We start from the raw sequence: 16862 nt of genomic DNA, 5'->3' as shown, positions 1-16862 counted from the left end.
AAGACAATGGGAACAACAACAAACCTTGGAAAGGACCGCAGATGTGCCGCCCCAGGGTGACGGGTGCAATGGATGCCGATGGGATACAGTTGATATTGTGAGAGTCCAGTCCATAGTGGGGCCAGAACGGATACTCTTGAATGTAGACACGTCGTGGCGCTCACCGACCAATGCATAAGGAGTGGCCCACCCCGGCCCCGACTTCATGTGAAAAAGTGATGGGAAACAAATCGTAAACGCAGCAGGCAACTCATCCAACTTCTTTCAGTACGAGCAGTCAAAGAAGCAGCAGATGTCACTTGTTTTTTTAATTGAAGTACCAGTAGAATGGAAAAACAAATTGCCTCTATATTTAAGCTATTATGATGCATATGTGATTTATGACACCAAAAGACTTCCGTTTGCGAGTAAATAGATATGATCAAAATAGTATCAATCTCATGGATATTCCCGAGCTGTTTTGAGAGATAATCAGTGATCCAGTCACTTGATCACTTTATTCAGATTAATCACATTTGGAATTTAAATTAATCACTTGCTTGCATGATTAAAAATTAATTAAGAAAAAAATTCCTATATTTCTACACAAATTGAATTTCAAAGTCAGAATGTCATCCAGGAACATTTTTGAACGTTCTACTTGGATGCTGGTCATTTATTCGCACAACATTTGGCAACCGTTTTATTGAAGGATGATTTGGAGTTAAATTTTTCAGGAAACACACCAGCCTGATTCTCCTCACTCATTTTTGTACTGACGTATGCATGGATCTGATCACTGACTGTAGGGACCCCACTTGGAGACCCCTTTGAAAATGAGACGCTGCATCTCAGGGGGCTATCCCAAATCAATTTAATTGTATAGCGGTCAAGGTAAAAGAGCTTGTACGGTCAAAATAAATAGCAAGAATAATCTAAGCATGTGTGATAATTCTTTGTGATTAATCACATTAGTTAACTCGATAATTTTGAAGTCCCTAATTTTAATTAATTGTATACTAATACATTGCATATACAGTAATTTTAGTTATGAAATTATATTCACATAAATACATGTTTTATTACTTTTGTCTTCATCATAATCAACTAACGACAGGCAAATTCACATAAGGATTCAATGATTAGAATATTTCAAGTTAAATTATCATGCATTGGCATAATTTTCTCTGTATTTGCTTGTATTTGAATCGATGCCAAAATTCCCAGTATCACAACCACCAACGTTCCCACTAAGGTACGTGCCTGTGCAATTGCACACTGCTCACGCGTCCTCTGCGCACGGCAAATCTTGGCCGCGCACAAAATCCAATAAAAAGACATAACTGCCGTTGCTCGCATGTGCACCACTGAATGCTGAAGGAGTTTGGCGTTTGCTCACACATGAAAGATTGGAGGGAAAATTGACCACCAACCTACCGTCTGGTCTTCATTAGATGTTCAAATATGTGACAATAAACCAGTTCTCTCAATGGGTGTACAACCTGTGAGAGAGCGATGAATAGTGGAAAACACAGCAATGTGAGTGAAACACCACCAGTAACAGTGTTGACCACAAAGCATTGTTTCAAACGTAAAGCAGTGTATACAAATAGTATGTGATTAGAAGGGGCATTAACAGTGTAAAAACACAGATTAATCACATAGTTAGTTTTGACCCAACATGCTCCTTTACCTTAACAGCGGATGGTTACCGGAAAGGCTGCGTGGGTAATAAGGTCAGTGATCAGGTTATTCTGTACGTAAGTGCAAAGATGAGTGAGAGAACTCCTCTTATGGTGGTAAGTTTTGTTTCAAAATACAGACCGACAGGACATTAAATTACAACAGGCTAATTTCAAAATTTTCTTATCGAAGCATAAGAAGTTTAAAAAACCTTTAAAGGTCTACTGAAACCCACTACTACTGACCACGCAGTCAGATAGTTTATACATCAATAATGAAATATTAACATTGCAACACATGCCAATACGGCGGGTTTAGTTTACTAAATTGCAATTTTAAATTTCCCGCGAAGTATCCTGTTGAAACATCACGGAATGATGACGCGTATGATTACGCGTGCGCGTGATGTCACGAATTGTTGGGGACATCTTAGCTCAGGTCCACACACGGCTAACAGTCGTCTCTGTTCATCACATAATTACACAGTAATTTGGACATCTTTGTTGCTGAATCTTTTGCAATTTGTTCAATTAATAATGGAGACTACGAAGAAGAAAGTTGTTGGAAAGCGGTGTATTGCAGCGGGCTGTAGCAACACAAACACTGCCGGTGTTTCTTTGTTTACATTCCCCAAAGATGGCGGTAAAGCTGTCATTTGATACCGAGCGGTCAAGCGAACACGGTTGGATTGGACCACACACACAAAGTACAATGTTTTATGCAGCGATCATTTCGAAACATCGAGGGTCCCTTGCGAAAGGCAGAGATGGGCATCGCCACAACCCGTCAACTGGTGCTAAAGAAAGGTGCGGCGCCTACTATTTTCAAGAGACCACAATCAGCCATCATTGGCAGTGCTTCGACAACTTCAGATCATACCACGCCGTCCACAAGTGGACAGACCATGCACATAAGGTCTGCATTTGCCAAAAGGGAAAGGTAGAGGGTAAGGATCTTGATTTCCAGTTTCCATAGTCATACTCACAGACATATATAGTCATAGACTACTCCATGAACAATGAAATAAATTAACAATATAATAGTCTACATATAATTATTGCTCCAAGTTCTAGTCAAGTTCTTCTGCAGTATAAAGTATCATATATTTACTGACATTACTGTCAATAGATTACAAAAGAGCAGTGGTTTTCAAATGGGGGTCCGTGTACCCCTGGGGGTACTTGGAGGTATGCCAAGGGGTACGTGAGATTTTTTTTTAAATATTCTAAAAATAGCAACAATTAAAAAATCCTTTATAAATATATTTATTGAATAATCCAACAAAATATGAATGTAAGTTGATAAACTGTGAAAAGAAATGCAATATTCAGTGTTGACAGCTATATTTTTTGGTGGACGTGTTCCATAAATATTGATGTAAAAGATTTTTTTTTGGTGAAAAAATGTTTAGAGTTCATGAATGCAGATGGATCTCTATTACAATCCCCAAAGAGGGCACTTTAAGTTGATGATTACTTCTATGTGTAGAAATCAATTTATAATTGAATCACTTGGTTATTTTTCAACACGTTTTTAGTTATTTTTATATCTTTTTTTTTACAAATAGTTCAAGAAAGACCACAACAAATGAGCAATACACTTTTATACAATTTAATATATTAGAAACTGATGACTTTTTACTTTTTTTTTTCACTTTCTTTCAACCAAAAATGCTTTGCTCTGATTAGGGGGTACTTGAGTTAAAAAAATGTTCACAGTGCGTACATCACTGAAAAAAGGTTGAGAACCACTGCAATTGACAATAATATAAAGTATTGTGTATTTGTCCATTTACAGACAATAGATCAGATCATGGCCAGTACGACTACGGCATCAGTGGTGGATGCGGTGGATGAACCAATGGCAATGGCACTAAATTTGCCTGATGAGGAGGGCGATCAAGATCAGGTTCGATTTGCTTTCCAAATCAATGTTCAAATGGATTACAGTTCAAGCCCAATATAAAAAGTATTCATAATTTATTTAAATTAGGTATCCCTATTACATGTAGCTGTTTCTCCATTTCCAGGGAAATACAAGAAAACAAGGATGCCAAACGGACTGGGTACCGATTGGAACAGCACCAACGGCAATGACTAGTGGCAAGAGGACTCAAACAGGGAAAATACATCATAGATCAAAGGGTATGTCTATTTCGGTGATGAACAAGATTCTGCACATCACAGTACACATTACACAGCTGCCTGTGCAGAGTGGACAGATACATTAAGTGATTCAAAGACAATAATTAGTATGTGATCCTAGTTTAATTTTAACAGATTAGGTAAAACAACTTGTGTTTAATTTTATTGCTAGGACACCAGGTGACCACAGAGATCCTCAAGAGGGTTAGAGCTTGGCCAGCCAGGGTTAGTGAAGTCCCATCGTCAAGTGCAGCAGCTCCATCTGACAGCCCCGAGATGCAGCCCAATATAGCATCTCCAGGTGTGTCTGGAATGCAAGCCAAGCTACGACCACCATTGTTTGAGGAAGGACCAGCATCAAGTCCCGCTGCGCCTTCTGATAGTGGTTCTTCCGATGTCAGCTATGTGCCGAGTGGGTCATCGACATTGGATCCGTGTCAGTCTGAAGGGCCGCCAGATCCCACACGTACTCCCAAGATGCGGGAAGAGGGCTGCCACAAGGAACCGAAGTACATCATCTTTGAGTCGTGCCTCCAGAGTCTCGTCAAGTGGTGTCACTGCCCAGCCTGTGGCAGCCAGGACATAAGCCCTTCTTGGGATTCAAACGGTACACAGCTGATCATGACCATACAATGTGCATTATGTAACCGGAGGAGTAAGGTGGAGCAGCCAGCCAAACATTGGCCCTTATGCTGCGGGCAACATCCTGCTATCTGCTGGCATTCTCTTCGCTGGCGCATCTTCTGGCACGGTGTTACAAGTGCTGAACAGCATCGGAGTAGTCACGTATGTGAAGAGAACATTTTTCAACCACCAAGAGCTCATCCTGCAGCCAGCCATCAAAAAGGTGTGGGAGGAACAGCAACGGACCAGCTCACCATGCCGCAGGAGGAAGGCCGACCCCTCGTCCTTGGTGGTGATGGGCGAGCAGACAGTCCAGGACACAGCGCCAAGTTCGGTACCTACACCAGAATGGAGCTAGCGGCCAATGAGGTTCTCGACCTTCAGGTTGTACAGGTACGACCATATAATCTCACTAAAAAACTCGTAACAGAATAATCAGATCGGGGATTTTCAAGAATTATCCTTGTAAATGTGTCTAAATTCAATGTATGATTTCAATTCATCACAAGCTTGCATTAAGTTGACTAATGATCCATTGCTAACGATGGATTCTGATGCGTCATCTATGTTGCTGCTCCTCGATCTTAGCGCTGCTTTTGATACCGTCGATCATAATATTTTATTAGAGCGTATCAAAACACGAATTGGTATGTCAGACTTAGCCCTGTCTTGGTTTAACTCTTATCCTACTGACAGGGTGCAGTGCGTCTCCCATAACAGTATGACCTCGGACTATGTTAAGGTAACGTGTGGAATTCCCCAGGGTTCGGTCCTTGGCCCTGTACTCTTCAGCATCTACATGCTGCCGCTGGGTGACGTCATACGCAAATACGGTATTAGCTTTCACTGCTATGCTGATGACACCCAACTCTACATGCCCCTAAAGCTGACCAACACGCCGGACTGTAGCCAGTTGGAAGCGTGTCTTAATGAAATTAAACATTGGATGTCCGCTAATTTTTTGCAACTTAACGCCAAAAAAACGGAAATGCTGATTATCGGTCCTGCTAGACACCGACCTCTATTTAATAATACAACTTTAACATTTGACAACCAAATAATAAAACAAGGTGACTCGGTAAAAAATCTGGGTATTATCTTCAACCCAACTCTCTCCTTTGAGTCACACATTAAAAGCGTTACTAAAACGGCCTTCTTTCATCTCCGTAATATCGCTAAAATTCGCTCCATTTTGTCCACTAAAGACGCCGAGATCATTATCCATGCGTTTGTTACGTCTCGTCTCGATTACTGTAACGTATTATTTTCGTGTCTCCCCATGTCTAGCATTAAAAGATTACAGTTGGTACAAAATGCGGCTGCTAGACTTTTGACAAGAACAAGAAAGTTTGATCATATTATGCCTGTACTGGCTCACCTGCACTGGCTTCCTGTGCACTTAAGATGTGACTATAAGGTTTAACTAATTAGGTATAAAATACTACACGGTCTAGCTCCAGCCTATCTTGCCGATTGTATTGTACCATATGTCCCGGCAAGAAATCTGCGTTCAAAAGACACCGGCTTATTAGTGATTCCTAGAGCCCAAAAAAAGCCTGAGGGCTATAGAGCGTTTTCCGTTCGGGCTCCAGTACTCTGGAATGCCTTCCCGGTAACAGTTTGAGATGCTACCTAAGTAGAAGCATTTAAGTCTCACCTTAAAACTCATCTGTATACTCTAGCCTTTAAATAGACCTCCTTTTTCGACCAGTTGATCTGCCGCTTCTTTTCTTTTTTCTCCTATGTCCCCCCCTCCCTTGTGGAGGGGGTCCGGTCCGATGACCATGGATGAAGTACTGGCTGTCCAGAGTCGAGACCCAGGATGGACTGCTCGCCTGTGTATCGGTTGGAGACATCTCTACACTGCTGATCCACCTCCGCTTGAGATGGTTTCCTGTGGACGGGACTCTCGCTGCTGTCTTGGATCCGCTTGAACTGAACTCTCGCGGCTGTGTTGGAGCCACTATGGATTGAACTTTCACAGTATCATGTTAGACCCGCTCGACATCCATTGCTTTCGGTCCCCTAGAGGGAGGGGGGGGGGTGGGGGGTTGCCCACATCTGAGGTCCTCTCCAAGGTTTCTCATAGTCAGCATTGTCACTGGCGTCCCACTGGATATGAATTCTCCTTGCCCACTGGGTGTGAGTTTTCCTTGCCCTTTTGTGGGTTCTTCCGAGGATGTTGCAGTCGTAATGATTTGTGCAGTCCTTTGAGACATTTGTGATTTGGGGCTATATAAATAAACATTGATTGATTGATTGAAGTTCATACTAACCCCCTTTTTCCTTTTTTTCTTTGCTCATTCATTTTCTGTTATATATATTTCAGAGCAAAGAATGTCATGGCAGCTACCATATGGAGATGGAAGGACTGAAGAGTATGGTGGAGCTTCTGATCAGCTGGGACCTGGGTGTCGGGGTGCTGTTAACAGACAGACACAGACAGATCGCTAAATGGATTCGCGCAAACATGCCCAATACACGGCACTGCTATGATATCTGGCATGTTGGAAAATGTTAGTTGGATTATTTGTATGCATGACAAGCTGTGAAGTAGTGTGTACATATTAGTGATCAGATGAATCCGATATTGTATTTAATCCACAAATTTCTGCTTTTTTCTGTTTGTAGCCATCAGGAAGAAACTGAAGGCCGTCGTCAAGCTGAAGGACTGTGAAGACCTGAAGCCCTGGGTTGTAAGTATAATTAACCACCTCTACTGGGCAGCCTGGAGAGGGGGAACTTCTGGAAGTCTGTGGAGCGACACAATCAGAACATCCACAAGGACCATGGCAACCTCTTCCCAATTTGTGCTCATGGACAACTGCACGGTAGAAGTATGCAAAAGAAAGGTCTCAAACCAAGTAAGTAGGCTAATAAGTTGCCCGAAAGCAGTGAGGGAATAGCAGTATTTTCCTGCACATCTTTTGAAAGTTCCCTGCGATGAGGGGGCGACTTGTCCAGGGTGTACGCCGCATACCGCCCGATTGTAGCTGAGGTAGGCACCAGCGCCCCCCCGTGACCCCAAAGGGAATAAGCGGTAGAAAATGGATGAATGGATCTTTTGAAAGTCCAAAAATTCAGATAAACTCGTAAATATATAACCAGTTTTCAAGTTGACTGGAAAATGTTTGTATAAACATTGTTCTATTTTAAATTTATGTTTAGGTTCACCTTCAGCAGTGAAACTGGAGTAGGTTGTCAACAACAAGTCCCTGCTGAAAGATATCGCCATGCTGTCGGGTGAACACCAGACTTCCAAGGTGGAGGCGTTCCGTAGCCTTATCATACAGGTAAGAATTAGGCTGATCGCCTGTCTGTAGCGTCGGTGGTTACCACCTGCCACTAGGACTTTGGGGGCCAGGGAGCAAAATACTACAGCAGTGGTTTTCAACCTTTTTTTAGTAATGTACCCCCCGTGAACATTTTTTTAATTCAAGTACCTCCTAATCAGAGTAAAGCATTTTTGGTTGAAAAAAAGGGGTAAAGAAGTTAAATACAGCACTATGTCATCAGTTTCTGATTTATTAAATTGTATAACAGTGCAAACTATTGCTCATTTGTAGTGGTCTTTCTTGAACTATTTGGAAAAAATATATAAAAATAACTAGTGATTCAATTCTAAATCACGATTTCTACACAGGGCTTCACGGTGGCAGAGGGGTTAGTGCGTCTGCCTCACAATACGAAGGTCCTGCAGTCCTGGGTTCAAATCCAGGCTCGGGATCTTTCTGTGTGGAGTTTGCATGTTCTCCCCGTGAATGCGTGGGTTCCCTCCGGGTACTCCGGCTTCCTCCCACTTTCAAAGACATGCACCTGGGGATAGGTTGATTGGCAACACTAAATTGGCCCTAGTGTGTGAATGTGAGTGTGAATGTTGTCTGTCTATCTGTGTTGGCCCTGCGATGAGGTGGCGACTTGTCCAGGGTGTACCCCGCCTTCCGCCCGATTGTAGCTGAGATAGGCGCCAGCGCCCCCCGCGACCCCGAAAGGGAATAAGCGGTAGAAAATGGATGGATGGATGGATGGATTTCTACACATAGAAGTAATCATCAACTTAAAGTGCCCTCTTTGAGGCTTGTAATAGAAATCCATCTGGATTCATGAACTTAATTCTAAACATTTCTTCACAAAAAAAAATATTTTACATCAATATTTATGGAACATGTCCACCCAAAAAATCTAGCTGTCAACACTGACAGCTAGATTTTTTTTCACATTTCTTTTCACAGTTAATGAACTTACATTCATATTTTGTTGAAGTATTATTCAATAAATATATTTATAAAGGATTTTTGAATTGTTTCTACAAAACAGCTTCATTATTGCAGGAGATCAATATTTAATAAACAGTTTAATACACAAAAGGGAATAAGCGGTAGGAAATGGATGGATGGATGGATGGATGGATATATGACATCATTAAACACACACGTTCAAATGTATCTGTTCTCCCTGCTGAGTAAAGTACACAATGTCTAATTATTACATTATTCTGTTACCACACCTAGGAACCTGCATGGTGGGCTGCACTGGAATGAAAACTCGAGCCGCCCTACAGCCACTACAAAAGCGGGTGCTGAGCGCTATGCAGTACGCTACCCGAAGTATAAAGCAGGGGGCCATGTGGTCAAGAAAATCATGACAGAGCCAATTACCGTAAGTGTAGAGGACACAAAACATGTAAACACTTGACATTTTGTATCATGATAAGTTTATTATGTTGTGAGCAGGAAAATGTACAATTGTAATTTGCAAGCTACGTAGATGACTTGATCAGGGACGTTTTTGCTGGCTGCAGACAGACCCCTGACGAGAGAACACCAGTCAGCGTCACCGTGGATGTGCCTCCCTTCCTCTGCGATGAATTGGAGAAGCCAGACAAGGAGGAAGCCATCGCCAAGCACAGGAGTCGCTTCGCTAAGCGTTAACTACAGTGGCCGTGTGGATTCTGTTGCAGTCACTGCACGTCTTGGAACCCCGTGTAGTCCATCGATGGAAATGTTGTTCTAATCTTGTGTACTACACAAGATGGTAGTGCCACCCTTATCTCCTTTCCCAGATATCCCCAGCAGAAGCGGACAAACTGTCGATATGCTGGAAGTACAAAATAGTTAATAGCAAATTATGGCACCTGTTATTATCCAGACATGGATACACAGTGACTCACTATTCTCTGAGATGCAAAAGACATTGACATGCATTCTATTCATTTGTCATTTACTGTTGCAGTACATTGTAAATATTGTTGACATCTACAGTCCATGTATGTAATACTTCTATGATATTTAATGTAATTTACTATGTAGAATAGTACATTTTACAGAATAAGAATAAGATAAGAAAGTGCTCATTCTGACTTATCTTCCAAAGGTTGATAAAATAAAGGATTATTTAAATTTATTAGACCAGTGGTTCTCAACCTTTTTTCAGTGATGTACCCCCTGTGAACATTTTTTTAATTCAAGTACCCCCTAATCAGAGCAAAGCTTTTTTGGTTGAAAAAAAAGAGATAAAGAAGTAAAATACAGCACTATGTCATCAGTTTCTGATTTATTTAATTGTATAAAATATTGTTCATTTGTAGTGGTCTTTCTTGACTTATTTGGAGAAAAAGATATAAAAATAACTAAAAACTTGTTGAAAAATAAACAAGTGATTCAATTATAAATAATAAATAATTTCTACACATTGAAGTAATCAACAAATTAAAGTACCCAATTTGGGGATTGTAATAGAGATCCATCTGGATTAATGAACTTTATCCTAAACATTTCTTCACGAAAAAATAAATCTTCAACATTAATATTTATGGAACATGTCCACAAAAAATCTAGCTGTCAACACTGAATATTGCATTGTTGCATTTCTTTTCACAGTTTATGAACTTACATTCATATTGTGTTGAAGTATTATTCAATAAATATTTTTATAAAGGATTTTTGAATTGTTGCTATTTTTAGAATATTTAAAAAAAATCTCACGTACCTCTTGGCATACCTTCAAGTACCCCCAGGGGTACGCGTACCCCCATTTGAGAACTAATGCCTTAGACAAATAATTATTTAGTCTAAGCCCTGTTTCAGCCACACTAAACCAGCGTTTAAGGTCCCCCTCCTCGGACAAATTTTTACACGGCTAAATGCGCCATGTATTGCTTGAGTCTCCGGCACTTAGCTTTGTATGGACTCATCGATCATTTACAAACTGAGTTCAGAAAGGAAGTGACGCTAGAAAGACCGCGCCCCACACAAGAAGTGACGTCAGAAAGAACACGCCACAGCCAGCTTCATGATAATGCGGTTTCGTAACTCGAAGCTAACCACTGGAAAGATGCTGTAAATGGTGCCTAAGATGTAGTGTACATCTTAGGCACCATTTACAATATAAAGTTATCCAGGGTAAATCACACCTAACCCTATCCGTGTCCACACACACACAATGGTCGTGTAAGACCCCCGCTCCTCTCCATCCGCCGGCGCCATGCGACCTAGTACGCATGCGCGGAAAATGCGCACGTCATAGTCACCTCCAGAGTTGCTTTGTGTGCAAGTTCTTACATTTAACTTATTTGAACAATATCCAGTGTTATGGTATTTCCATTAACTGGAATCCAGTGTGATGTGGGGTCCTATTGTAGTGAATCACACCTGAGTCATCATAAATTAGTCACATCTTTGATGGACATGTGAAAGTAAACAATGTGATAAAGAATATTTTACACAAATCAATCTAGGGATCTAGATATCTGGTCAGGACACTCCTCACTCTTTTCACCTTCATTGTCCATTCGTTTTTTGGTGAATTTATATACTCTAGACCGAGACGTTAAGTCTGTGACATACATGGCAGACAATAACTGATACAGTCTGCTTTGCCAGTCCAAATGCATTCGCCATTTTCCTCGACGGTCAGGTAATACAAAGCACACGGTCTCTTTTTTTTATTAAATCCACGGGAGCTCGCATTCTCGTTGACGCTCCTTTGACAAATAGAAAAAGTTTTTCGCTAAGTAGCATCACAGCTAACCCGGCTGGACATTTGAAAGTTCTCTTGCCGTCTGAGAAGTGTTGTATCCCAAATAGCTGCAATCGCATTCTCTAAGGTATTCATGTGTCTTTTCCACAAGCGTCTGTACATGTAGAAAAAGGAGAAACACAGGCATGTCTGGATGACTCACCTTCATATTTCCAGTGGTTGGCTCCGAGCTACGAAACTTTATTATGAACCTGGCTGTGGCGTGTTCTTTTTGACGTCACTTCCTGTGTGGGCGAGGTCTTTGTGGCGTCACTTTCTCTCCGAACTCACTCTGTAAACGATCAATGAGTCCATACAGAGCTAAGTGCCGGAGATTCAAGAAATACACGGCTGATTTACCTGTGTAAAAATTTGTTCGAGTGGGAGGACATTAAACACTGGTTTAGTGTGGCTGAAACGTCTAACGTTTGCTGCTGATCACATGGACAAAGATAAGACCTTCTGGAGGAAAGTTCTGTGGTCAGATGAAAAACATTTTTTGCTGTTTGGCCACAAAACCCAGCACTATGTTTGGAGGAGAAAAAGTGAGGCCTTCAATCCCAGGAACACTGTCAAGCATGGTGGTGGTAGAATTGTGCTCTGGGCCCTTTTTGCTGCCAATGGAACTGGTGCTTTACAGAGAGAATGGGACAATGAAATAGGATTATCTCCAAATTCTTCAGGACAACCTGAAATCATCAGGACAATGATCCCAAATACACGTCAAAAGTGGTAAAAGAATGGCTAAATCAGGCTAGAATTAAGGTTTTAGAATGGCCTTCCCAAAGTCCTGACTTAAACCCCATTGAGAACATGTGGACAATGCTAAAGGTACAAGTCTATGTCACAAAAACAACAAATTTAGCTGAACTGCACCAATTTCATCAAGAGCAGTGGTCATAAATTCAACCAGAAGCTTTTTGACCCAAAGCGTTTTATTGCAGTGAAATTTGCCAAAGGACATGTAACCAAATATTACCATTGTTGTATGTATACTTTTGACCCAGGAGATTTAGTCACATTTTTAGTAGACCCATAATAAATTCATAAAAGAACCAAACTTCATGAATGTTTTTTGTGAGAAACAAGTATGTGCACCAATCACTCTATCACAAAAAAATAAGAGTTGTAGAAATTATTGGAAACTCAAGACAGCCATTACATTATGTTCTTTACAAATGTATGCTTTTGACCACAACTGTATCTCATTCAATGCGTTTTCTTTATTTTCAAGACTATTTACATTGTAGATTGTCACTGAAGGCACCAAAACTATGAATGAACACATGTGGAGTTATGTACTTAACAAAAAAAGATGAAATAACTGAAAATATGTTTTATATTCTAGTTTCTTCAAAATAGCCGCCCTTTGTCTGATTACTTTTTCGCACACTCTTGGCATTCTGCCGATGAGCTTCAAGAGCCTGAAATGTTTTTTACTTCACAGGTGTGCTTGAAGCTCATATATATATATACACATAAACACACATACACGTATATATATACATATATATATAAATACATACACACATATATATATACTGTACATATATATACATACACACGCATATATTTAAATATTTATATATAAATATATATATATATATACACAGATATATATATATATAATATATATATATAAATATAAATATATATATACAAATTTAAATATATATATATACACACACACACACACACACACATATATATATATATATATATGTATATATATATATATATATACACATATATATATTTATACACGCACACACTCGCACATATATATATATATATATATGTGTATATATATATATATATATATATATATATATATATATGTATATATATATATATATATATATATATATATATATATATATTAGGGCTGGGCAACAATTAAAAATTGTAATCGAAGTTAGCACTTTTTCTCTGATTAATCGCGATTAACTGCATTGTATACGCAAAGCCCAATAATGAATTCAAAAGTAGTGTGTAGTGCACCTTTATTGGAATATTCTCCCACATGAACAAAAGCGCCAAAACATTTGTTGTGCAAACACAATTCAAATCAGTACTTGTTAAACAGTAGCAGTTAAATAGCATATTTTATGAAAATCAACTCAAAAAATGTAAATATAAACATTTAAGCTTATTTCCACTGCCAGGGTATTTAAGTTATCCTGTTTGTTATGGAAAATAAATATAATCTACATACAAATCTCTGAGCCACAATTATAACATCCGAACAGGCAATTTCTGAGGTAACAGCAGGAACATTTTTTTTTATCAGAGATCTTATGTTTAAAAAACCTATATAATAGGTAGTGGGCTGTTTTAGGGAATTTTTGATTAAATTATCCGTAGTAGCAATATTAATAATGTTGTGTTTATTATGCGTAGTGCACTTAAAATAATTATGACCATATCTAAGAATTGATATGATGGGAATTTTCCGATTGTTTGCTTGGTGCTTTGATAAACTGAACGCATCATATACATGGTACTATATTGTGATGTTATGAGCCAGGGAAAAAAAGAACTACCCTACCCAGCATGCAACAGGAGTCACGAACATGTGCGGTAGCCCGGTAAAGGTTGTGTGTCGCCATGACGGCATCTTGTATGTTGTGATATGCACGCTCTGAAAGCAAATGTTAAGAACTCAGCCAACGCTCCTCGTCTGCATTATTCATAAATAGAAAGACTAAACATAAACTGCTTCACAGGCTGCTGGATGTAGCCGGCAAAGTATTCCCATGCTAGCTAGCCGGTATAGCAAGCACGCGGCATTCAGTCCAAAACGGCCCGATCTATCCACATTCAGAATTGTCTGGCGGTCCTAAGTGATCCCGGAGTGACCACGCTGTAAGCCAGCCATGAAATTTGCAGAATTGTCCGGTATTTTTGCCAAATGTTCCATCTTTACCAACAGCCCCTCCACGCCGAAGCTCGTCCGGGCGCCGCCATCTTTATAAGAAAAGGCGTTAACAAAATAAAAGCGTGTAAACAACATACGCAAATGTGCGATAAAATAATTGTCGGCGTTAACAGATCGATGAGTTAACTCGTAATTAACGCATTAATTTGCCCACCCCTAATATATATATATATATATATATATATATATATATATATATATATATATATATATATATATTTATATATATATATATATATATATATTTATATATATATATACACACACAGTATATATATACATATACAAATATAAATCAATTAAAAACAAAAACAAAAACTACCCAAAAAAAAACAAAAAAAACTTTTGGTTTTTGTTTCTTTTTTGGTGTTTATATATATATATATATATATATATATATATATATATATGTATATAAGGGTAAAATATTTTTAAGACAACAAGTTGCATGTGTACTTGCATTATAGTAACTATATTTTGTCTGTCGATGTTGTCCTATTGCTGCAAAGTCTTTATTTTTTTATATCCTAAATTGAGTTGTCAGTAGTACGAGTTGCGTTAGTTTGCGTTGCTCGTGTTCGTCCTGCAGGATCCAGCAGACATTACTCCTCCTCACAAGTCGCCCCGACTCCTTGTGTCCCGGACTGCCTGCTGACTCTAACAGGCAGAACAAGAAGGCAAGAAGCGGCTAAAAGAAGACAAAATGAACTTTTCTTTCCCAGTGAGGAATTTGTTTTGGATGTGTTTTTTTCTTCTGGGTGTCGTCATGAGATGCTTCGGTAAGACAAGATCATAATTCATACAGAACAGCGGCCACGCTTTGCGCTTCGTTTGCATCTTCTTCTCACCTTTGTTCACTTTTCTCCATCGTTTTAACTGTAGTTTTTAAAAAAATGTATTCTTTATTTGACTTTTCTTCGTCCAGCGTAATCTTTTAAAACACACACTGTGTCCAAAATGAAAACATTTTCGGGCCGGCGGCTTGTTTTTTTTATTGGCCCTGATTGATGTTCGATGAAAAAACAGTTTAAGACTTTAAGGCACGATGATACAACTTTACTGAGAAGTAAGCATAGCATGGCATAGTCATTGAATTGTTCTTTACTGGTGTCCAAAGTGAAGGCCTGGGGCAATTTTGGGCCCCCAGTTTTTTTATTGGCCCCAGCCACATTCTAACATTACCTAGAAGTTAGCATAGCATTCTCAGGTTGATCGCCACTCCATCGATCTGCCCAGTTGTGATCGATTGAATGCCCTGAGATTATTATGATCTGGATGAATGAGAATATCCATAGACAAATTGCATAGCATTATTTCTTGGTGTCCAAAGTAAAGACTGGAGGTCATTTTTTGGCCAGCAGCTTGTTTTTTTTGTTTTTTTTTATTGGCCCTGATCAATGTTTGGTAAAAATTCACATTTAGGCCTAATGACAACATTAGAATAGGTAAGTGTGGCATAGTCCTATGATTTGTGTGTCCAAAGTGAAGACACAGGGCCATTATGGGCCCACAGCTAGATTTTATTAGCTCTAATTGTGTTTGGTAAAAATAATAATAATGGCTCCGTTTACACTCCACACCTAATCAGATTATTTTGCCCTCAAGTAACAGAGATCTGATTTTTGTTGCAAGTTTAAACGCTCCAAGTGCTTCAAATTTTATGTTTTGGCATCAAATTCATGACACTTCAGAAGGTAGTCCAAATCTGATCGAAATCTGATCTTTTCAAATGTGACTTCAGTCTAAACGGCAATGTGACTTGAATGTGACCCGTATGCTTTGGGTGTGCTAGGTAATTTGTGTGCGCAGGGAAAGACGCGACCAGTCAGTGGAAGTGGATACTTTGTCACAACATCTAGTTTCGGTGAGAAAAGTGTTTTTTCGACGGACGAATTTTCGGTGCACCACTAGTCAATAATAGTGCGCAAAAATGGACTATATGTAATATACGAATATATGTTTTGATTCCGTTTAAATAGTTATTGTTGAAGGACCAGAATTGACATTGTGGTGTATTTGTTTGCATGCTACATACATTACATTAGTTTTTTACGTAAGTGAGTTGAAAAATAAAGCTAAGATTCAGGCTGATGTCCGTGTTGCCTCTACTTAACAGCCATAAAAAGATTGGAATCTCCAAAATATATTAAACTATATACATCAGTTCATACATTATAATACGTAAATTTATTTTCATGTATAAAAACATTAATTTTTAATGTGTGGCGACTTGTATTTATTTTGTAGTAGTCGTAGTGATTTCTTTGTTCATTTACAAAATCCGGTCAACTTCCTTTGTTTTTCCTTTATCAAACTGCATATGCAAGTGACTTCGAGACCACATTGGGGCCTCATTTGGCCCTTTGCCCATTTAGGCTGGAGTCTGATAAATATTACATTTTACTTGCAGTGTTAACAGTCAACTTGAAAAAAATCGAATCCTGCTGTGTAAATGTAGTCTGTACTGTAATTATTCT

The 16862-nt window shown here is 39.2% G+C and overlaps 2 protein-coding genes across 9 annotated transcripts in view; both read left to right on the top strand.

Annotated features, from left to right (window-relative positions):
* The window catches only part of sptlc1 (serine palmitoyltransferase, long chain base subunit 1), a 68123-nt gene extending 58290 nt beyond the window's left edge, over positions 1–9833 (top strand). The window contains exons 1-9 of one of the 8 annotated variants that reach the window (XR_009802441.1): positions 1–97; positions 3460–3570; positions 3692–3806; positions 3979–4823; positions 6760–6946; positions 7062–7522; positions 7599–7723; positions 8942–9089; positions 9232–9833. The exon at positions 1–97 is cut by the window's left edge and continues 711 nt beyond it. Coding sequence is in view for 1 of the 8 variants with exons in the window: in XM_061876750.1 (XP_061732734.1) it covers positions 3460–3466 (7 nt within the window). In the remaining 7 variants the exon portion in view is untranslated. Of the gene's footprint in view, positions 98–120; positions 268–293; positions 2609–3459; positions 3571–3691; positions 3807–3978; positions 4824–6759; positions 6947–7061; positions 7724–8941; positions 9090–9231 lie in introns of those variants that run through there. The other 7 variants (XR_009802442.1, XR_009802440.1, XR_009802446.1 and 4 more) reach the window with 7 other exon arrangements.
* Positions 9834–15005: 5172 nt separating this feature from the next.
* The window catches only part of ror2 (receptor tyrosine kinase-like orphan receptor 2), a 144861-nt gene continuing 143004 nt past the window's right edge, over positions 15006–16862 (top strand). The window contains exon 1 of the mRNA XM_061876743.1: positions 15006–15164. Within this exon, the coding sequence (XP_061732727.1) occupies positions 15089–15164 (76 nt within the window). The 5' untranslated portion in view covers positions 15006–15088. The remainder of the gene's footprint in view (positions 15165–16862) is intronic.

Source organism: Nerophis ophidion, linkage group LG17, assembly GCF_033978795.1.
Source record: "Nerophis ophidion isolate RoL-2023_Sa linkage group LG17, RoL_Noph_v1.0, whole genome shotgun sequence".
Classification (NCBI taxonomy): Eukaryota; Metazoa; Chordata; class Actinopteri; order Syngnathiformes; family Syngnathidae; genus Nerophis; species Nerophis ophidion.
The sequence above is the reverse complement of the archived record's forward strand: the minus strand, read 5'-3'. Positions and strand labels throughout refer to the sequence as shown.